This window comes from Kogia breviceps, chromosome 4 (assembly GCF_026419965.1).
Source record: "Kogia breviceps isolate mKogBre1 chromosome 4, mKogBre1 haplotype 1, whole genome shotgun sequence".
Lineage (NCBI taxonomy): Eukaryota > Metazoa > Chordata > Mammalia > Artiodactyla > Physeteridae > Kogia > Kogia breviceps.
The window spans coordinates 115,194,425-115,218,939 of NC_081313.1; the positions used below are offsets into that span (position 1 = coordinate 115,194,425).

Sequence of the window (24,515 nt, forward strand, 5' to 3'; positions counted from 1 at the left end):
TGCATTAGAATAGATGATGTCAACACCAGCCGAGAAGACAAGTTATCTCAATACTCAACCCCTGGCAGGAGAATTTGTGCCCTGATTTATTTTTAGTGCTTTTCTACCTTAGTAATCCAGTCAGCTGAAGAAAAGCTAGCAACCAGACTGTTCTCTGAGCTCACCACCCTTATTTATCCCTTAGCAACTAGCAAGACATTTAGTCACCTGGGGGAGAATCTACTAGGAGTTTGGGGTCCCATCATTTGCAAATTTTTAGAGGACACAGAGGATTATTATCCTAACCCAAGTGGAAATGTGGGCTTCACTATTTCATTGGTAGCAACTTTTTACTCAAAAGAGAAAGACAAAGAAAGAGAGGTTCCTAACAAAAACAGGTATGTATAGCCTATCGTTTTTATCAGCAGGGTGGAAGATGGGGTGAAAAGCAAGAATTGTGCTTTACCTTTTATGAAATGTTAGAACTTAAACTAGAGCACACATTATTCTCCTTATCTTAAGCTTCAAATTGGACTGTTGCTAGGAGTTCACAATGAATAATAAGTGCCTGTTCACCAAGATGCAGAAAGGGAAGCATCAAAAGATTAATCAATACTTTCACGTTTTTGCATTTGGATTTAACCCCAAATATTTAACTTTATTTCAAACTCATACAGCTTGTGAGGACAGATTTATCCAACACCAGCTGTCCTCATATTTAAAAGCTGCTCCACAAAGATAAAATTAGAATCAAGGGAGGATCATATTCCTCAGCAAGAATTCTGCTCTATGCCCCACTGATGCCCTGAGCCACAAATGACAAACCAAATACCAGCATTATTGTTGTTTTTCTTGGACATTTCCTAAGAAGCTACAGTGTGGTAGAAACAGTATACACTGCACAAAAAACGCATGAGCCCCAAACTCAGAATTGTACCCATGGGTATATATAAATTTATCCCCAAGGTTATTTCTCACCAAAGTGGGAGGAAGGCATGTACTGTTTTGACAGAGCAGGGAGTGAAGTCAACTATCACACATACCCCCGCCCCTTTTTTTTCTGGAGCTTTCCACTCCAGGAATTTTCCAAACTTGTATGAGGCTTAAATTAGACTGAAGTCTGAGTAAGATACTACTGTTCATTAAATCAAATAGAAAGACCAAATGTCATCACCTTGATATTAAATATTTGGTGTGACAATATATTGTGTAAAAAAAAAAAAAGAAAGAAAAAGAATCTCGAGATTCTAAAAGACTGTTAAATATTTTCCTTGAATGAAGTCTAACTGTAAAAGTATAGCTGTAAAAATACATCGTTAATGTTCTATGTGCAGTTTGGAAGATCATATTTCTCAACAGGCATTTTACAAGAGCAGAAAGCAAAAGTAACCAATAAACACAGAAAAGTTGTACAACCTCATTCCAGATTACAGAAATGCAAGTCTACAAAACAATGAGATGCCCAATTATGAGGATTACAAGGAAGTGATTCTCAACTAATTATTGAGAATGTACCATTTTAGAAAAGGGTAATGTGGCCGTAACTATTAAAATTCAAAATGCATATGCTTTTTTCCGCTGTAATTCCACTGCTATAGATATACTTTAAAAAGCATGCAAAGGTGTATTTATAAAGATGCTCACTTAAGTATTGTTTTTAACAACCCAGATATTTTTCAATAGGGAACTGATTAACTATTATAAACTATATAAAAATTCTATGTAGGAATTTAGAAGAAAAAATTAGATTTTTATGTGCTATTATCAAAGATGACCCAGATATATTAAGTGTAAAGGCAAGGTGTAGAATAATACAAATAGTATGATTACATTTCTGAAAAAAGAAAATTAAATTATATACATAGCTATATATATATGATTAAATATCAGAAAGAATATTAAAAATTGTTAATAACAAATTAGAGACTAGAAAGGGTCAGCTTTTTTAATCTTTATTTTTTATTGAAGTACAGTTGATTTACAATGTTTCAGGTTTACAGCAAGGTGATTGAGTCTCTTTTTCAGATTCTTTTCCATTAGGTCAGTATAAGATACTGAATATAGTTCCCTGTGCTATATAGCAGGCCCTTGTTGTTTATCTAGTTTATATATAATAGTGTATATCTGTTAATCCCAAATTCCAAATTTAGCCCTCCCCCCACTTTCCCCCTTGATAACCATAAGTTTGTTTCCTATGTCTGTGAGTCTATTTCTGTTTGGTAAATAAATTCATTTGGATCATTATTTTAGATTCCACATATAAGTGGTATCACCTAATATTTCTCTTTCTCTATCTGACTTACTTCACTTAGTATGATAATCTGTAGATCCATCCATGTTGCCGAAAATGGCATTATTTCATTCTTTTATAGCTGAGTAATATTTCATTTTGTGTGTGTGTGTGTGTGTGTGTGTGTGTGCGTGTGTGTGTGTGCGTATATATATATATATATATATATATCACATCTTCTTTATCCATTCCTCTGTTGACAGACATTTAGGTTGCTTCCATGTCTTGGCTATTGTAAGTAGTGCTGCTATGAACAATGGAGTGCATGTATCTTTTCAAATTAGAGTTTTCATCTTTTCCAGATGTATGCCCAGGAGTGGCATTACTGGATCATATGGTAGTTCTATTTTTAGTTTAAGAAACCTTCATATATTCTCCATAATGGCTACACCAATTTACATTCCCACCAACAGTGTAGGAGGGTTCCCTGTTATCCACACCCTCTCCAGAATTTATTATCTGTAGACTTTTTGATGATGGCCATTCTGACTGGTGTGAGGTGATACCTTATTGTGGTTTTGATTTGCATTTCTCTAATAATTAGCAATGTTGAGCATCTTTTCATGTGCCTTTGGCCATCTGTGTATCTTCTTTGGAGAAATGTCTATTTAGATCTTACTGCCCATTTTTTGATTGGGGTGTTTGCTTTTTATATTGAGCTGTATGAGCTGTTAGTATATTTTGCATTATTAATCCCTTGTCAGTCACATCATTTGCAAATATTTTATCTCATTCTGTAGGTTGTCTTTTTGTTCTGTTATGGTTTCCTTTGCTGTGCCAAGGCTTATAAGTTTGATTAGGTCCCATTTGTTTATTTTGGTTTTGTTTCCATTACTCTAGGAGATGGATCCAAAAAAAACATTGCTGAGATATATGTCAAAGAGCATCCTGCCTATGTTTTCCTCTAGAAGTTTTATAGTGTCCAGTCTTACACTTAGGTCTTTGATCCATTTTGAGTTTATTTTTGTATATGGTATTAGAGAATGTTCCAACTTCATTCTTTTACATGTAGCTATCCAGTTTTCCCAGCACCAATTATTGAAAAGACTGTCTTTTCTTCACTGTATATTCTTGCCTTCTTTGTCGTAGACTAACTGACCATATGTGTGTGGATTTTTTCTGGGCTTTCTATCCTATTCCACTGATCTATGTGTCTGTTTTTGTGTCAGTGCCATACTGTTTTGATTACTGTAGCTTTTTTAGTATAGTCTGAAGTCAGGGAGCATGATTCCTCCAGCTCCATTCTCTCTCAAGATTGTTTCAGCTCTTCAGAGTCTTTTGTGTTTCTACACAAATTAAAAATTTTTTTTGTTCCAGTTCTGTGAAAAATGCCATTGGTAATTTGATAGGGGTTGCACTGAATCTATAGACTGCCTTGGGTAGTATGGTCATTTTAACAATACTGATTCTTCCAATCCACGAACACAGTATATCTTTCCATCTGTTTCTATGGTCATCAATTTCTTTCATCAGCGTCTTATAGTTTTCAGAGTGCAGGTCTTCTGCCTCCTTAGGTAGGTTTATTCCTAGATATTTTACCCTTTTCGATGCAATGGTAAATGGGATTGTTTCCTTAATTTCTCTTTCTGATATCTCATTGTTAGAGTACAGAAATGCAACAGATTTCTGTATATTAATTTTGTATTCAGCAACTTCACCAAATTCATTGATGAGTAGTTTTCTGGTGGTGCCTTTAGGATTTTCTATGTATAGTATCATGTCTTCTGCAAACAGTGACAGTTTTACTTCTTCCTTTCCAATTTGGATTCCTTTTATTTCCTTTTCTTCTCTGATTGCTGTGGCTAGGACTTCCAAAACTATGTTGAATAAAAGTGTCAAGAGTGGGAATCCTTGTATTGCTCCTGATCTTAGAGGGAATTCTTTCAGCTTTTTACCACTGAGTATGATGTTAGCTCTGGTTTTGTCATATATGGTCTTTATTATGTTGAGGTAGGCCCTCTATGCCCAGTTTCTGGAGAGTTTCTACCATAAATGAATTTTCTTAAAAGCTTTTTCTGCATCTACTGAGATGATCATATGGTTTTTATTCTTCAATTTGTTAATGTGGTGTATCCCATTGATTGATTTGCAGATATTGAGAAATCCTCACATCCGTGAGATAAATCCCACTTGATTATCATGTACAATCCTTTTAATACATTGTTGGAACTGATTTGCTAGTATTTTGTTGAGGATTTTTGCATCTATGTTCATCAGTGATATTGGCCTGCAATTTTCTGTTTTTCTGATATCTTTGCCTGGTTTTGTTATTGGGGTGATGGAGGCCTCACAGAATGATTTTGGAAGTGTTTCTTCCTCTGCAATTTTTTGGAACAGTTTCAGAAGGACAGGTGTTGTTAACTCTTCTCTAAATGTTTGGTAGAATTCACCTGTAAAGCCATCTGATCCTGGACTTACATTTGTTGGGACTTTTTAAATTACTGATTCAATTCCAGTACTGGTAATTGGCCTGTTCATATTTTCTATTTCTTTGTGGTTCAGTCGTGGGAGATTGCACCTTTCTAAGAATTTGTCCATTTCTTCTAGATTGTCCATTTTATTGGCATATAGTTGCTCATAGCAGTCTTTTATGTTCCTTTGTGTTTCTGTGGTGTCAGTTGTAACTTCTTTTTCATTTCTGATTTTATTGATTTGGGCCCTCTCCCTTTTTTTCCTAATGAGTCTCACTAAAGGTTTATCAGTTTTGTTTATATTTTCAAAGAACCAGCTTTTAGTTTCATACATCTTTTCTATCTTTTTTTAGTCTCTATTTCATTTATTTCGGCTCTGATCTTTTTATTTTTTTATTTTTATTTTTTTTATTATTTATTTTTGGCTGTGTTGGGTCTTCACTGCTGCGTGTGGGCTTTCTCTAGTTGCGGTGAGCAGGGGCTACTCTTCGTTGCGACACGTGGGCTTCAGTAGTTGTGGCTCGCAGGCTCCAGAGCACAGGCTCAGTAGTTGTAGCATGTGGGCTTAGTTGCTCTGCGGCATATGGGATCTTCCCGGACCAGGGCTTGAACCCGTGTCCCCTGCATTGGCAGGCGGATTCTTAACCACTGTGCCACCAGGGAAGTCCCTCTGATCTTTATGAGTTCCTTACTTCTAATAACTTTGGGTCTTGTTTGTTCTTCTTTCTCTAGTTGCTTTAGGAGGAAAAGGTCAACTTTTATTTTTCACTTTATACCTTCCGTACTCTGCATTTTTAGAATTTTTGCCCTAAGCATCTACAACTTTTACTCTTTTAAATCTTTTGGCACTCACAGGATTGTTTCAATTTTCTGGAAGATTCAGTTACATAGAACATCCCAAGTTCCTAAAAATACATTATGAATCAAAAGAATTAAATTATACTCAGGATAGTTTTAGTGCTGACTGAATTTTACGGTACTCTACTTCTCTAAAATGTGGTAATTCCTATAGCTTGGTAGAACTGGCCGGAATTCCAAGGGATTGGCAGGGATCTCTTGGAATCTGGGCAGAGAAAAGAGATTTATGATCCAAACAACTTCCAGCCCCCAAACCCAGGGTCAGTCTTTAAGCAGATAGCTTCCTTATTGCCAATCTTCTCCTCTCTCTTTTCTGCAAGTTTCCTCATCTGGCATTAAGGGCCAGGAGTTGAGTCTCTGCTACTTGATACCTAATACGAAACTTCTACCCCATATGTTCTATACATGATGACTAATAAATCTCCCTTAAGTCCTATCAGGTCACTCTATACCCAGTACAGACCTGCAATGATTCCTTAACCCATATCATCTAAAACCTTACCCTGGCATTCAAAGCTCTTGGAGATTTGATCCTAACCAATCTTTCCAACTTTGTCTCCTGTTAAAATGACTTACTTGTATTTCCTATGCATGCCTCACATTTTAACCAATGTTAAGACACTTTGCCATGCTATTTGTCAAAGTGTCGTCTGTGGACCAACAGCATCAGTTTTATCTGGGAGCTTGTGAGAAAAGCATGATCTCAGGCCCCCACCCAGACCTACTCAATTAGAATCTGCATTTTAACAAGATTTTCAGGTGCTGCATATGTACATTAAATTTTGAGAACCACTGTAAAACTATTAAGTGCTTTTCTTTTTTTTATTAGCTTTTTAAAAAAATTATTTATTTATTTTTGGCTGTGCTGGGTCTTCGTTGCTGTGCACGGGCTTTTTCTAGTTGTAGTGAGCGGGGGTTACTCTTCCTTGCGGTGTGCAGGCTTCTCATTGCAGTGGCTTCTCTTGTTGTGGAGCACGGGCTCTAGGAGCAGGGGCTTCAGTAGTTGTGGCACGTGGGCTCAGTAGTTGTGGCTCGTGGGCTCTAGAGCACAGGCTCAGTAGTTGTGGCACACAGGCTTACTTGCTCCGCAGCATGTGGGATCTTCCCGGCCCAGGGCTCGAACCCGTGTCCCCTGCGTTAGCAGGCAGATTCTTAACCACTGCATCACCAGGGAAGCCCTCGAGTGCCCTCTGTGGTGCTTGAGGGATTGTTATCATCATTATTTATTTCCCTGTAGAATATGTAAGCACCTAGAAAGCAAAGGGTTATCCAAATTATGTACCTAAGGTATGCTGTCCAGCCCTCAGAAACAAAGGACTACACTGAGCAGATACTCACTAAATATCTATGGATTGACTAATTTGGTTTCAGTTCTGCAGCTAAAAAAGTAACTAGAATCACCATCCTTCACTCTGTTGTCTGACAAACCAGACCCAACATAGACAACATATGCACAAAAACACACAAGGACATACACACACAGGGCCTTTTATGAACAGGATTTTTCACAGGAGAGGAAACTGCAAAAGAAAGGGATGTTAAAGCCTGACATGAATATCAAAATTGTTTCGGGATCAACTAGACAGTCACTGCTGTAAGTCCCCTTTAAACTAAAATTGAGGAGCTAGATTTACTTGATGGACTCCAAGGTAATATGGGGCTCTAAGAGTCTATGATTCCAAGGGACATCACTTTTGTACTGTCCCAGAAGCTACTGTAGGGACCAGGGACAGCCCTGAGATTAAGTCTGACACTGCAAAGCCTGACTTCCTCTCTCAGTCCTCTCTAAACCCCAGCTTCTCTACTACCTCCTCAAAAAGCTCCTGCTCAAAAAAAAAAAAAAAAAAAAAAAAGCTCCTGCTCTACACGTTTGTCTACTATTATGACACTTCCATCTCCTGGCACTTCCAACTGCCCTTGCCTCCACAAGCTTGACACTGTCACACTTCTCTCTCCCACTCTGTATTCAGCTTCTTGGTCTCTCACACAGTTCAATATTGCCAAGGTGACAATGAGCTAATTAAACTCTGCTAAAAGAAGGAAGTTAGGGAAGAAAGATGTCCTGATAAGCTGTCCTAATTACCCTTGCCCCCTCCCCTGTGTATTCTTTGGTAACTTTATTTTTTTTAATTTATTTTTTATTGAAGTATAGTTGAATTACAATGTTGTATTAATTACTGCAGTACAGCAAAGGACTCAGATATACATATATATACCTTCTTTTTCATATTCTTTTCCATTATGGTGAATCGCAGGATATTGAATATAGATCCCTATGCTATACAGTAGGACCTTGTTTATCCATTCTATATATACCAGTTTGCATCAGCTAATCCCAAACTCCAAATCCAACCCTCTCCCACCCCTCTCCCCCTTAGCAACCACCAGTCTATTCTCTATGTCCTTGATTCTATTTCTGTTTCATAGATAGGTTCATTTGTATCATATTTTAAATTCCACACATAAGTGATATAATATGGTATTTGTCTTTCTCTTTCTGACTTACTTCACTTAGTGTGATTATCTCTACTTGCATCCATGTTGATGCAAATGGCATTATTTTGTTCCTTTTTATGGCTGAGTAGTATTCCACTGTATATATGTACCTCATCTTCTTTATCCATTACATCTGTCAATGGACATTTAGGTAGTTTCCATGTCTTGGCTATTATGAATAGTGCTGCTATGAAGACAGGGGTGCATGTATGTTTTTTAATTATACTTTTTGGCTTCCCTGGTGGCACAGTGGTTAAGAATCCACCTGCCAGCGCAAGGGACACGGGTTCAATCCCTGGTCTGGGAAGATCTCACATGCCGCGGAGCAACTAAGCCCGTGCACCACAACTATTGAGCCTGAACTCTAGAGCGCTCAAGCCACAACTACTGAAGCCCATGTGCCTAGTGCCTATGCTCCGCAACAAGAGAAGCCACTGCAATGAGAAACCCGCGCACCACAACAAAGAGTAGCCCCTGCTCGTCGCAACCAGAGAAAAGCCTGTGCACAGCAACAAGACCCAATGCAGCCAAAAATAAAATAAATAAAAAATAAAAATTATAGTTTTGTCTGGATATATGCCCAGGAGTGGGATTGCTGGAGCATATGGTAATTCTATTTTCAGTTTTCTGAGGAACCTCCATACTGCTTTCCACAGTGGCTGCACCAATTTACATTCCAACAGTGTAGGAGGGGTTCCCTCTTCTCCACACCCTCTCCAGCATTTATTATTTGTAGACTTTTTGATGAAGGCCATTCTGACTGGCATGAGGTGGTACCTCATTGTAGTTTTGATTTGCATTTCTCTAATAATTAGCAATGTTGAGTATCTTTTCATGTGCCTATTGGCCATCTGTATATCTTCTTTGGAGAAATGTCTCTTTAAGTCTTCTGCCCATTTTTCGATTGGGTTGCTTGTTATTTTGTTGTTGAGTTGTATGAGCTGTTAGTATATTTTGGAAATTAAGCCCTGTCAGTCACACTGTTTGCAAATATTTTTGGTAACTTTCTTGAGAGAACTGAAGTGGGGTATCATTACACCATATTCTGTAGTGAGGGGGGCTGGACCTAGTAAAAATTTGCCCTTTGGGACTCAATATTTTTATTTACTGAACACATTTTCAGTTCTGCCTCTCCCAAGCTCTCTGATATGGGTCTTTGGAGCTTTAACCCAAAGCTATTTCATATCCCCAAAATGGGATCAATATACTCACCACACATCTCTCTCACACTTTGCAAACAGCTTTTTACACACTTTCCGGTATGATTTAGCTCAACACCACATCTAATTTCTTACACATCTAAGTAATACACAGAGACCACTGTCAGAATTAAGTTTCTGACCCAGTGCCCTGTATATGAGAAGATTATTAATGGACATCTCTGTTCATATCCGTATAAGGTCCCTCCTAAACCCAAAGCTTTAGAGCTACAGTAAGCAAGACACTGGGGTATTAGAAGAGGGATAGAAACACAGAACAGAAGACAGAATCAAGAAATAGATCCATACAAGAGTAACTAACTGAATTTTGACAAAGGCTAGGCTTTTCATTGGAATTTAGATCCCCTTTCCTCCTATTTCCTAAGGAGTACACAGGTCAAGAAGTATATTTCTGGGTTTCCCTGGTGGTGCAGTGGTTGAGAGTCCACCTGCCGATGCAGGGGACACGGGTTCGTGCCCCGGTCCGGGAGGATCCCATGTGCCGCGGAGCGGCTGGGCCCGTGAGCCATGGCCGCTGAGCCTGCGCATCTGGAGCCTGTGCTCCGCAACAGGATAGGCCACAACAGTGAGAGGCCCGCGTACCGCAAAAAAAAAAAAAAAAAAAAAAAAGGAGTATATTTCTTATAGTAGCGGTTAAAAGCCCTCTGCTCTAGATATGGACTGTGAATATTTTATTCCTGGCTTCACCACTTACCAGCTATGTGTGTTTGGGCAATTTGTATAACCTCTCTAAGCTTATGTTTCCTTATTTGTAAAATGAGAACAATGATATCTCTGTAGCTTGGGGGTTTTATGGGAGTGAATGAGATAACGCATACAAAGTGGTTAGTACAGTGCTGGTGATTAACCTCATTGTAAGTTTTTAAAATCAAGCTCAGAGAGGATTGTTGTACGTGATCTTTCTTTTTTTTTTTTTTAATTTGCGAAGCCTGCTTAATGCTACAGATTCCCCTTCCCCTCTCTAGGACTCTTCTAGTTACACATAGCTCTAGCACATGCCACTGTCCATGTGCTGGGTAATCTGACTCCCAGCTAATGACAGTATGTGGTCTTAGCTGTCCTTGTGCACATAGCATTCCTCTTGGCAATAACTCTGTATGTGTGTGAGGAGGACAAACAGAAATGGAACAGCCTCTTTTAAAAATCGAGCATGATCTTATAACATAAAAACGTATGTACTTAAGCCAGTAGCATCAAAAAGGACAAACATCCTCTTTCTATTTTAGGCTAAATATCAAAGGAAATAAAAATTCTAGGGTTAAATATCAGTCTCTTCTGAATTTAGCAGGATGTGAAAGACATTAGAAGGAATCTAATCTCCCCCACCTCTAAGATGACTTGACAACTGGCTTGTCTGCTTCAGAGTGTCACCACTGAGGAGGGTGTCATTTGTGTTAAAATAATGGCTCTTCCTGTTTAAAGACAAAAGGAGGACTGGAATGTCTTCATGGAGAAATCTGTGTCTTTGTCTGAACCTGTCTATCAGAGGACTGGTATAAAACAAGTCAGTACTGATGTGGCCTTGAGGGTGTGATAACTTTGGAGGGCTACGTCTAAAGGAAGAAAACACTATAAAGTGTGTGCAAGAAAGGGTTGTGGGGCTGAGGAGAGTTTGCAAAATACAAACTTTGTCAACTTGTCAAAAGTTGGATTGAAAGTTGCTGACTGTTTCCAAGACAGTAAGACTCTTAACTCTAGGCAACTTTTCTCGCAGCATCTCTGACCAGCAGTCACTGCGGGTGCTGGAAAATGAGACCAGAAGTGTTGCAGATTATTCTCCTGGAGTCTAGGTCTCTGCCACCATTGCTCCTTTGCCCCAGAGCTGGTTCGGTTTCAGTATTTTATCCTCAAATAAGAAAAAAAAAATCTTAAACCCAATCTTTCACTAAACTTGAAAGTTCTCTAACAAAACAAAGTGGCTTGCCATATAATTCAAACCAAACATCTGTTTATCTTAGTATTTGAGCCCTAAGGTCTGAATTTATTGTATAGAAGGACTCTACAAACTGAGTCTTTTAAAACTAGTTCCTGTACTGCCATAAATGAGGGTCCAAGAAATAACAACAAAACAAAGTGGGGAAAGTTTTTCTTTAAAAGAGAGAGAGATTCTTAGAACACTTGCTCTTAGAGCCCTAAACCTGCAAGTAAGAAATCCAATTACCCTCAGGTCACCATGCTGTGAAAAGCCCAAGCCATATGGAAAAGCCCTGGAGGAAGAGACATCACATGGAAAGAGAGAGAGAGAGGCCAAGTAGCACCAACATGCCGCACTTGTGAGTGAAGAAACCATCTTGGATAATTGCACTCTCTAGGCCCAGCTGCCCCAGTTGAAAACACATGGATCGGAAATGAACTGCCCAGCTAATGCTTCTTGAATTCCTGACCTACAACATCAAGTAATGGTAGAAAGATCATATGCCCCAAAGAGCCCCTCAGTGAGCAAGAGTTTCCAGACATGTCCCAGTTGTTTCCAAGCCTACTAGGATCTTACCATCAGGGGGAGGAAGTAGTGACATTCCTAATTCATGATCAAGCCTCATATCCTTTGATGGAGAAGCAGTCTGAGAAAGGCCATGAACAATATGGACCTTGACAATAGGAAAATGAGTATGGTACAGGTTCACTCACAGAGATATCCAAATAGAAATCTGTATGCTAGTTAGAGTGTAATAGCTATCCTTTAAAACAGCTTTATATCAAAACACCATTTAGCTACTGGAGAAACCATGAGAACCAGCACAGTGAGTATTTAACATGGAAAGACATAATTGATAATCTCCTTGGCACTGTATAAAATCAAGAAATTTGACGAAACATTAGGAAGAGGCAAAACATTGAATGTAATTAAGTAAAATTTCTAGTCATCTAGAAAATAGCAACCCACGCTTGACATTAGTTTAACTGTGTTGAAAATAAAAAGAAGTGGTTCCTTTTGCTAAAAAGCAAGAGAGGGAATTCCCTGGCGGTCCAGTGGTTAGGACTCGGCGCTTTCACTGCCATGGCCCAGGTTCAATCCCTGGTTAGGGAACTAATATCCCGCAAGCCATGTGGCATGGCCAAAATAAATAAGTAAATAAGTAAATATAAACAAATAAATAAATAAAAAGCAATAGAGAGAGAACAAAAGACAGAGAAACGTGATCAAATGTGAAGGCAGGGGCTTCTCTGGTGGCGCAGTGGTTGAGAATCTGCCTGCCAATGCAGGGGACAAGGGTCTGAGCCCTGGTCTGGGAAGATCCCACATGCCGTGGAGCAACTAGGCCCATGAGTCACAATTACTGACCCTGTGCGTCTGGAGCCTGTACTCTGCAACAAGAGAGGCTGCGATAATGAGAGGCCCACGCACTGCGATGAAGAGTGGCCCCCACTTGCCGCAACTAGAGAAAGCCCTCGCACAGAAATGAAGACCCAACACAGCCATAAATAAATAAAATAAAATAAAATAAAATAAAACACGTGAAGTCAGTATGGTAAATGATCAAGAGATTTGGAAAAATAAAGACCCACAGTTGCTGGGAAATGGTCTAGATAAACCGGGGAAGAAATGATAAGGTGCATTTTTAGAATTTCCTGTGTACCAAAACATCCTTAAGAACTTTTCAAAACCACCAGCAAATTATTCAGTCTACCCTCAGAACGGGAGAAAATATTTGTAAGAAAGCAACGGACAAAGGATTAATCTCCAAAATATACAAGCAGCTCATACAGCTCAATATCAAAAATAAACAAACATCCCAATCCAAAAATGGGCAGAAGACCTAAATAGACATTTCTGCAAAGAAGATATACAGATGGCCAACAAACACATGAAAGAATGCTCAACCTCATTAATCATTAGAGAAATGCAAATCAAAACCACAATGAGGTATCATCTCACACCCGTCAGAATGGCCATCATCAAAAAATCTACAAACAATAAATACTAGAGAGGGTGTGGAGGAAAGGGAACCCTCTTGCACTGTTGATAGGAATGTAAATTGATACAGCCACTATGGAGAACAGTATGGAAGTTCCTTAAAAAACTAAAAATAGAACTACCATATGACCCAGCAATTCCGCTACTGGGCATATACCCCGAGAAAACCATAATTCAAGAAGAGTCATGTACCAAAATGTTCATTGCAGCTCTATTTACAATAGCCAGGACATGGAAGCAACCTAAGTGCCCGTCGACAGATGAATGGATAAAGAAGATGTAGCACATATATACAATGGAATATTACTCAACCATAAAAAGAAATTAAACTGAGTTATTTGTAGTGAAGTGGATGGACCTAGAGTTTGTCATACAGAGTAAAGTAAGTCAGAAGAGAAAAACAAATACCGTATGCTAACACATATATATGGAATCTAAAAAAAAAAAAATGGTTCTGATGAACCTAGGGGCAGGACAGGAATAAAGACGCCAATGTAGAGAATGGACTTGAGGACATGGGGTGGAGGGAGGGGAAGCTGGGACGAAGTGAAAGAGTAGCATTGACATATATACACTACCAAATGTAAAACAGATAGCTAGTGAGAAGCAGATGCATAACATAGGGAGATCAGCTCTGTGCTTTGTGACCACCTAGAGAGGTGGGACATGGAGGGTGGGAGGGTGATGCAAGAGGGAGGGGATATGGGGATATATGTATACATTCAGCTGATTCACCTTATTATAGATCAGAAACTAATACAACATTGTAAAGCAAGTATACACCAAAAAAGATGTTAAAAATAAATAAATAAGTGTGATGGAAAACATCAAACATACACACAATTCACAACTCCTTTTCTGACTTAACTCATGTACCTCCTTCCTCAACTGTTCTTCCTCTCTCCTTGTGTTCTGTTAGGAATAATATAAAATTAAAAATAAATGTCTTCCACAATATCTGTTGCTTTGTGGACACTTCATATTAATTATCTTTCTGTGAATAAAGGTAACTTACTATGGCATTTATTATCACACAGGAGATAAATATTTAAAATACATACTAAGTCGTAAAATAGGCAAACAAAAAAAACTGGAAAAGCAAACTCATCCATCAAATCAAATAACTTAAGTAACATTTAAAAAGAATGCACCAGGGACTTCCCTCGTAGCGCAGTGGTTAATCCGCCTGCCAATGCAGGGGACATGGGTTCTATCCCTGGTCCGGGGAGATCCCACATACCACGGAGCAACTAAGTCAGTACGCCACAACTACTGAGCCTGCACTCTACAGCCCATGAGCCACAACTACTGAGCCCACATGCCACAACTACTGAAGCCCATGTGCCTAGAGCCCATGCTCCACAAGAGAAGCCACCGCAATGAGAAGCCCACGCACCACAACGAAGAGTAGCCCCCGCTCCACACAACGAGAGAAAGCCCACGCACAGCAACAAAGACCCAATGCAGCCAAAAATAAATAAATAAATTTATAAAAGTAAAAAAATAAAATTAAAAATAAAAAGAATGCACCAAATTTGGCTTATTGTGTGAATTTTCACTAAGTATTCTAAGGGTGACATTTTGAAACATCTGAAATACTGTATGTTGCTAACCTGCCTTACCTCGCTCTCTTTCCCCAATTTTTGCCTAATATAGCTAATATCTGAGTCTTCTGTTGTTCACTTTTAAATAGACCTGATGTTCTATTTCTCAGACCACTGGACCTACATTACATCCATGAAGCTGGTGTAACTCTGCAGACATCCTATTCAGGCAGTTATAAGGGCCTCACCATTGTTCATGATCTCTATGTATCCTGTCATCTTTCCAGAGTAAGATTGCCAAGGTCTTAGACTCTTCATTTGGTGGAGTCTAATTCTGTTCTCTTTTCAAAGCACTAGGGTTACACTCAGCAAAGGTTATGATTTACGTGAGACATGAAGCCTGCTAGCGTAACTCATCACCAAAGTAAAATCCCTAGCTATTTTTTCTCTCAAGGACATCCCCAGTGCTATCTAAAGTCAAGAAGGAACACTTCAGGACAGGTCACATATAGGGCCTACACATATTCTGAATCCACATTTCATTTTGATACTCTAGAGGGTGGTATTATTTCATAGCAGTCAAGCAAAAGGGTTTTTTCTTTCTGAAAACCTCCTTTTCTATCCCCTAGAGGGAAATACATGAGAACCAAATGTAATGACTGCAGTGGCTTTAGCAAGAGAAGTCAATATTTAAGAGTGGGCTTTTTAAAGAAATATTCCTTTTCTGGAAGGAAGAGGGATGCTCTCATGTTTGGTTTGGTTTTATCACTAACCCAACTTAGTTCTGAAAGATTTGTTTTCATAAATAAATCACATTTTAAACTGTTTAAGTAATTCCTAAAGCACAGCTCATTTTTCAAACCTCTGCATTCTGGAGTGGCAGTTTAAGCCACAGACCTAAGTGCTGACTGGTTTTGCCTTTAGCGCAAATGTTCATCTTTCTTTCCCTTATGCTCTGGTGGAAGTTCATCTACTCCAGTAATTATGAAAATCAGAGATTTTAAAGCAGGATCAAATATTTTAAATATTTAAAAAGAAACCTTCTCATTTCTTATTAAATATAACTGAGACTCTAAAGGGTCTTGCCCAAGTCATGTAACTAATTAATGATAGATCTAGAATCAAAATCTAGATTTCCTCAATCCTGAATTAGTACCCTCTCTCCCATATTATCTGGCCTCTCTATATTTTTATCCATTCCTATATCATCTTCAGACATAGACTATTTAACTCATGCTAACCAGTGGCATATCCTAAAGTAAGATTCAGGACATTTCATGGTTCTATTAGTTATCACTGTCTCCTTTCATTGGCTGGATGATCATGGACAGAAGATGGGAAATCCTGCCTGGCCTGTTCACCCCACTGATTAAATGACAACATGGGCTCTCTGGTGCCTCGCACATAAAGTTTGATTGTTCATGCTTAGAACAGGAAGCATCTGGAATGTTAGGGGGCCTTACCTTCATAAGAACTGGATATTCTCTTTTTTTCCTCATTAGCCTGGGAGCACAGGACAATTTCAAGGTGGACAAAAACCTGAATCTCATCCACCACTGAAATTATTCTGCTGATGTTTTCTAGCTTCTCCTTCAAGATGTGCCAAGGAGCTTAAAGGAAATTCTAGCCTCTTGAACCAACTGACCTTAATATTTATTTATAACGTATGTTTCTTCCAAGAAGTTCCAAATTTTCATATACACTTTTACTTAATTCTGCTCTTCCTGTAAGGGGAAGAATTTCATTTTTATTTTCCTGCCACAGCCAGAGTTTCCCTGCTGTTTATAGGGTTTCTTTCCGGGGTCTGATACTTAAAGGTTAGAATCTCTAGAAGCCACAAACATTCTCAACTGATGTCTCAGCCAATATTGCTAACAAATTCATTCATTCGACCAATATTTATTGACTATCTCCTATGTGCCTGGCACTATTCTAGGCACTAGGGATACAAGAGTAAACAAAACAGACTATGTCTCTGTCCTCAAGGAGCTAATATACCAAGTAAAACGACTGTTCCATTACCCAGAGAATTCAGAACCATAAAAATGCTCTATCCTGATAAAAGAAAAAAATCACTACAGTTTTAACTACTCAGACTAATATCTGCAGTTTTACATTTATCTGGTAATAGAGTCAATTTGCTAGAGGCCCATATGGATTGCACTAGAAAACAGATTTTGATTCTAATCCTGACTCTTCTACCAACAGACTGCATGAACTTGAGCAAATACATAACCTCTATGACCCTTAGTTTTGTTCTCTGAAGATGTTAGACAAGATTTCCCATGTCTTCTCTTGGTTTGCAGTTCTTTTTTGTTTTTTGTTTTTGGTTTTTTTCTGGTTTTTTTTTTTTTTTTGCGGTACGCAGGCCTCTCACTGTTGTGGCCTCCCCTGTTGTGGAGCACAGGCTCCGGACGTGCAGGCTCAGCAGCCATGGCTCACAGGCCCAGCCGCTCTGCGGCATGTGGGATCTTCCCGGACCGGGGCACAAACCCATGTCCCCTGCATCGGCAGGCAGACTCTCAACCACTGCACCACCAGGGAAGCCCCTTTTTTGAATTTTTTTTTTGTGGTACGTGGGCCTCTCACTGTTGTGGCCTCTCCCGTTGTAGAGCACAGGCTCCGGACACGCAGGCTCAGCGGCCATGGCTCACGGGCCCAGCAGCTCCGTGGCATGTGGGATCTTCCCGGACCGGGGCACGAACCCGTGTCCCCTGTATCGGCAGGCGGATTCTCAACCACTGCGCCACCAGGGAAGCCCCTTTTTTGAATTTTTAAAAATATTTTTATTTATTTATTTGGCCATGCCAGGTCTTAGTTGCAGCATGAGGGATCTTCATTGCCGTGTGTGTGGGATCTTCCTTGTGGCATGCGGGATCTTTAGTTGTGGCATGCAGGATCTTTAGTTGCAGCATGCAGGATCTTTAGCTGTGGCATGCAGGATCTTTTAGTTGTGGCATGCAGAATCTTTAGTTGCAGCATGTGAACTCTTAGTTGCGGCACGTAGGATCTAGTTCCCTGACCAGGGATCGAACACAGGCCCCCTGCATTGGGAGCACAGAGTCTTAGCCACTGGACCACCATGGAAGTCCCTGCAATTCTGTAATTGGTTAACTTCACCTAAGATGGCTGGTGTGGTGAGAGGACTTACTTCCAAGATTAGAAGAGGAGGAATCTTTCTTTTCTTTTTTTTGAATTAATTTTTTCATTGGAGTATAGTTGATTTACAGTGTTGTATTAGTTTCTGCTTTATAGCAAAGTGAATCAGTTATACATATACATATATCCACTCTTTTTTAGATTCTATTCCCATATAGGTCATTACAGAGTACTGAATAGAGTTCCCTGTGCTGCATAGTAGGTTCTTATTAGTTATGTATTTTATATACAGTAGCGTGTATAGGTCAATCCTAATCTCCCAATTTATCCCTTCCCCACCTTTCCCCCTTGGTAACCATAAGTTTGTTTTCTACATCTGTGACTCAATTTCTGTTTTGTAAATAGGTTCATTTGTACCTTTTTCTAGATTCCACATATAAGTGATATCATATGATATCCAACTTTGTCTGACTTAATTCACTCCGTATGACAATGTCTAGGTCTATTCATGTCGCTGCATGAATGAAATAATGGCATTACTTCATTCTTTTTTATGGCTGAGTAATATTCCATAGTATATGGAATATACCACATCTTCTTTATCCATTTCTCCATCGATAGACATTTAGGTTGATTCCATGTCCTGGCTGTTGTAAATAATGCTGCAATGAACACTGGGGTTCATGTATCCTTTCAAATTATGGTTTTCTCCAGATACATGCCCAGGAGTGGGATTGCTGGATCATATGGTAGCTCTATTTTTAGTTTTTTAAGGAATCTACATACTGTTCTCCATAGCAGTTGTACCAATTTACATTCCCACCAATGGTGTAGAAGGGTTCCCTTTTCTGGAAGAGGAGGAATCTTTCCATATCAACTGTTAATATTTGTGTGATGGGGTTGAGGGAAATGGCACAAATCAACACATACCTCCTAGGACAACTATTCACAGCAACTCCTTATGCAATAATCTATAAAATCAATCAGCTCCACGCCTACTATCTGGACTAGATACTTTGGGGATGGGAAACATACGAAATGACCCCTGATCTTAAGGAATTTCCAGATGAAAGTATGCAATAGTAAATAATTAAAAACAGAAGTGTATTATAAGGAGTTCCCTGGTGGCCAAGTGGTTAGGATTCCAGGCTTTCACTGCCGTGGCCCAGGTTCAATCCCTGGTTGGGGAACTGAGATACCGCAAGCTGCACAGTGCGGGCCCCCCAAAACAGGTGTCTTATAAGGGCTGTAAGTTCACAAGAGAAGAAAAATCAAAGACAGCTAGATTAGAAACCTCTGAGGAAAGGTGGAACTTCCCCTGGATCTGCATATAACAATCACCATCACAATAATAATAGCAGTTAACATTTATTGAGTGATTGATATGTGGCACAAATATGAGTTAAGTGCTTTTGTAGGCTATCTCATTTAATCCTCAAAACAACCCTAGAAATAAACACTATTACTGTGCCTGTTTTACAGATTGGGAAATTGAGGCTTAGAGGGAAAGCTAATATACCTAATAAATCGCAAATCCAGGCAATCTGATCCCAGAGCATTCCATGCCATTGAATGGTTATGGAATGCTTTCCCCACACGAGATAAAGAGAAAAGCACAGTACTAGCACATCAGTTAGTGTTCCATGAATGTTACTTCATTTTTCTACCCATCCCCCACCACTATTCACCGGCTAACTCCCATCCCCAACTCACACACATACACACTTTGTCTTTTCCAATTTTAACATTCTTCAAAACCGAAGGTCCACCCTGGGCAGGAAGTTTTCCTATGCTGGTCAAGCTTCTGTCTCCTTTGAAGTCATAGCACTTATTTCCAACAGCCTGTGGGGTGATTACATGCTGTCTTGTTATGTCACTGGCACTATTTAATGTCTCATGACTTTAGTGTTTCTGATGTCTTATGGTTATTACTAAGATAGTACCTATATTATTATTATCATGCATCTTTTGCATTAGTGAGCTTTTCATATACTTTCATTGTGCCAGCTAACTCTAAACTCTTTTGTGTTGCTCCTGGGGTCTTGGCATAGGAGACATCAGGAAGTGTTCACTAATTCAAAAGTTTGAGGTGTTTGTGAAGTTTTCATTCATTACAAAAATGATCCAAGTCAAATAAATACAGCTAACACTTCATGGTTTGATTCAACTCTGTTTAGAGAGTCCATAGTTATAAACTCTTTTTGTGCCCAATTTTGGACATAAAGGTAATCTGTGCATGTTTGCAATCCCTTGAGGTCACAGAACTAAAGCTATCTTCTTCTGAACTACCAAAGAAAAATTCTATCTGTTCTTTGAAAATTAAAAAACAACCAACTAACCTTTTTTAAAAAAGCAGTTCCAGTTCACAGATTTATTTTTTTTAATATTTACTTATTTATTTATTTTGGCCGTTGCCGAGTCTTAGTTGCGGCACACGGGATCTTCATTGCGGCATGCAGGATCTAGTTCTCCGACCGGGAATGGAACCCAGGCTCCCCGCATTGGGAGCGTGGAGTCTTACCCACTGGACCACCAGGGAAGTCCCCACAGATTTATTTTAATCTTACAAATGTATTATAAAATACGGTATGCTTAGAAAGGAGTAAACATAATATATAGGTAATATTTAAATAATAATAAAATGTACATTCTGTAGCCATTATCCATCACAGGAAATAAAACATGAAATAGTAAATCTTTTATATCACCAAAATTTTAGTCTAAAGCAAACTAAGTCCAAGATGGTTATAAGGGGACTTCCCTGGTGGTCCAGTGGTTAAGACTCCATGCTTCCAATGCAGGGGGCACAGGTTCAATCCCTGGTCAGGGAACTAAGATCCCACATGCCACGCAGTACAGCCAATAAATAAATAAATAAATGTTTTAAATGGTTATAAAGCTTCAAGATGATAAAGGGGTTTTTTAAGACTAAAAAAAGACACCAGCTATTACAGGATTATACATTGAGATTAGAAGGAGATTAGATAAATCTAGTCCTAATGACAGTATCAAATACAAGACTTTTTAAGTTGGAACTATTATTTTCATTGACTACATAGCCTGGATTTTTGGAATAGTTACAATTTCATTCCATTTCCATAAACCAATTGCTTTCTGGAAATTACAATATTCTGTTATTCAAACTAGTCTACATCTGCCAAGCTATCTCTTCTATCTGGAAATAAAAGTTCTTTGTGGGGTCATGTGATCTAAATGTTGGTTTCGGTAAATAAATCAGCATAGATAAAATGAAAAAAAAAAAAAAAAGCATCAGCTTACAGATTTAGGAAATCCTGACTCTAGTCTCTGCTGAATTATTGGCTTTCCTGAAGTGAGCACTAGACTTTCAAGTAGCTAATACAGAAGGAAATACAACCAATATTAAGATCCACAGTATCTATGAGGAAAATCGAAACCAGTAGCACAGGAGAAGCCCAATTATTCCTGATTCTAAGAATTGAGATATATTTCTCTATTAAAGCCTCAAAGAGATAATATGAACATTGACATCCCTTCCTTATAGTAAGCACAGCAATGTGTTTCAATGGGTTTCTTTTTTTTAATTGAGTTATAGGTGATGTAGAATATTATATAAGTTATAGGTGTACAATATAGTGACTCACAATTTTTAAAGGTTATACTCCATTTATATTATTGTAAAACACTGGCTATATTCCCTGTATTGTACAATATATACTTGTAGTTTATTTTATACATAATAGTTTGAATCTCTTAATCCCCTATTCCTATACTGCCCCTCCCTCCTTCCTCTCCTCACTGGTTAACAACTAGTTTGTTCTCTATAACTGTGAGTTTGCTTCTTTTTTGTTATATTCACTAGTTTGTTGCAATTTTTAAATTCCACATATAAGTGATATCATACAGTATTTGTCTTTCTCTGACTTATTTCACTTAGCATAATATCCTCCAAGTCCATCCATGTTGTTGCAAATGGCAAAATTTCATTCCTTTTTACGGCTGAGTAGTATTCCATATATATATACACACACCATATCTTCATTATCCATTCATCTATTATGGACACTTTGGTTGCTTCCGTATCTTGGTAACTATAAATAATGCTGCTGTGAACACTGGGTTGCATGTATCTTTTCGAATTAGTGTTTTTGTTTTTTCCAAATACATATCCAGCAGTGGAATTCCTGGGTCATATGGTAGCTCTATGTTTAGTTTTTTGAGGAATTTCCATACTATTTTCCATAGTGTCTGCACCAATTCACATTTCCACCAACAGGGTATAAAGGTTTCCTTTTCTCCACATCCTCTCCAACATTTGTTGTTTGTGTTCTTTTTGATGATAGCCATTCTGACAGGTATGAGGTGATATCTCATTGCGGTTTTGATTTGCATTTCCCTGATGATTAGCAATGTTGAGCATCTTTTCATATGTCTGTTGGCCATCTGCGTTTCCTCTTTGGAAAAGTATCTATTCAGATCTTCTGCCCATTTTTTAATCAAGTTGTTTTTTTGATGTTGAGTTGTATGAGCTGTTTATATATTTTGGATATTAACCCCTTATCGGTCATATCATTTGCAAATATTTTCTCCCATTCAGTAGGTTGTCTTTTCGTTTCATCAACGGTTTCCTGGGCTGTGCAAAAGCTTTTAAGTTTAATTAGGTTCAATGGATTTCCTATAACAAATATGCTGAAGACTTGAAATCAAAATGCAAATTCAGAGACACTAACATATGCCCTCTGAAATGTTTTTGGGAAATAACTCAGCACTTCTTTTGGATGCAAGCATCATAACTCCATAAAGGTAAACATCTGGAATTTTTACACTGCAAACATTAAAGAAGTTCCATCCTTAGTTAAGAATTCAGATGTTCTGGATTGATCTGCCGTTTGTAATTAATTTGCTGGTCCTAGTGTGAATACAATATACTTGAACTAAATTTCATTAAATTTCCATCAGATTTAGATAGAATTTCATTTTTCTCTTTCTTTTAGGTAAGTACCCAGAGAAGTAAGAAAACATTTTCTCTCTGGGATTATGCTTGGAAAATGCAACAGAAATGTCAGAGTAAGTACAAAATGTGAATGTGCATATGTTGCATATGAATATAGGGAGAATTCTACTTTTAAAAAAATATACCAATTATCAACTTCCCGAAGTGCAAAGTGATTATTTGCTTTATAAGTTATTTCTTCTGCACAATTTAAGTGTTTAGTGACAGCCCACTGATTTCGGGACTAAGACAAAGGAAATTTAAAGCAAAACTACCAGGAGGCATAATCCACTAATACTTGGTCAAAAACAAAAATTACTTGAATTATTATGCAAATCAAAAGAAAAATAAGGACTAAAGGTAAAAAATGTCAAACATTTAAATGTATTTTCAGTGAGGCACTTCTATCAAAGCCACCTCTAATCTTTCTTTAACTGGATTGTGTTTGGTTTTGTTTCCCCCACAGGATAAAGAAGAAAACCACTAGAGTTTCTCTGACCATCAGTTCCCCTGTTAATGAAACCTCCAATATCAGATCAAGTTATTCTACCTTAGTTCAACCACTGTGTATTGACCCCCAGAGGGTAGGTTCAGTTTTAAAAGCTTTCTGAGAGGTTCCGGTAATGGAGACACAGGCCCAGAGAGGAAGGAATCAATGCAACTTTCTTGAAAAGCACACATAGGGAGAGCCTCCAGCTGCATGACCTCAGAAAGAACAAGAAAGAAATCTATGGGTCTCAGAAATAACTCCACAGTAGTCCTGTGGGTTTGCCATTTGTCTGTGTGCCAGACCATAAGGGACAGTTGGTTTCTAGGAGCTCAGTCCCATAATAGAATATTCCAACTATCCAAGGAATGAATTCCCTTTTAATTAAAAAAAAGGGGGAAATGCTTTTTCAAAAATCTAAAAGATACAACAAGAACAACTGTATGGAGAAAGGAAAATAATCTAGTCAGTAAAATTTAGAAGTTATTTAAACCTTTAATACACAGTCTCTAAATACTCATTTCTCAAATGTAATCTCCCAGTGTTGTATTTCACCATCTCAGCTAATGGAATGCTGGAGGAGAGAGAAAAAAAAGGGTGGCATTGGAGCAGACATCCAAACTGACATTTAAATTAGGAGCATCATCCTTTTCAGAAAGTAAACTTAGGGTGTGGTCGGTAACAGCTAAAAATGATCCAGTTAGTCCATGCCCACCATGCACCTAGGTTTTGGGGCCCTGACAACATGGATGATAGTGTCTCTTCTATTTCTTAAACCAGATGCAGAGTCCCTGCAGCAGCCTGTCGGGATCCACTTGTGTAGTAGCCCCTGTGTTTACCAAGGTAACCTATCCACACTGCATAATGCAGTTTGGATTTTATAGATAAATTGTGGGGATTATCAAAGGTGAAAGAACAAGGAAAGAAAACTAGAAAAGGACCTCAGAGATTATAATTATTTTATATATGAGAAAACCGAGTCCCAGAAAGCATGAAATTATTGTTCAGTGTCACAGAGCAACTCATGGTTTATCCTATACTCTTTAGATTTTTGCTCTGTGTCAATCCTCCAGCTCTGGAAGAAAATGCTTAGACTGTCCTTTCCAAGCAGACAATGCTCTGCCTGACCTCAAGATTCATCAGATTCTCTTAACTGGCCATAAGATGCCCTTCTGAAGTAGTCAACAAGCAAAGCCATATTTACTTCCTGCTTCGGTCACAGTCAGAGATCAGGATTGAGAAG

At 38.5% G+C, this 24,515-nt stretch overlaps 1 protein-coding gene across 1 annotated transcript in view; it reads left to right on the forward strand.

Annotated features, from left to right (window-relative positions):
* Positions 1–220: 220 nt before the first annotated feature.
* The window catches only part of LOC131755101 (palladin-like), a 30,759-nt gene continuing 6,464 nt past the window's right edge, over positions 221–24,515 (forward strand). The window contains exons 1-3 of the mRNA XM_067033302.1: positions 221–377; positions 23,252–23,369; positions 24,053–24,115. Of these exons, the coding sequence (XP_066889403.1) occupies positions 24,053–24,115 (63 nt within the window). The 5' untranslated portion in view covers positions 221–377; positions 23,252–23,369. The remainder of the gene's footprint in view (positions 378–23,251; positions 23,370–24,052; positions 24,116–24,515) is intronic.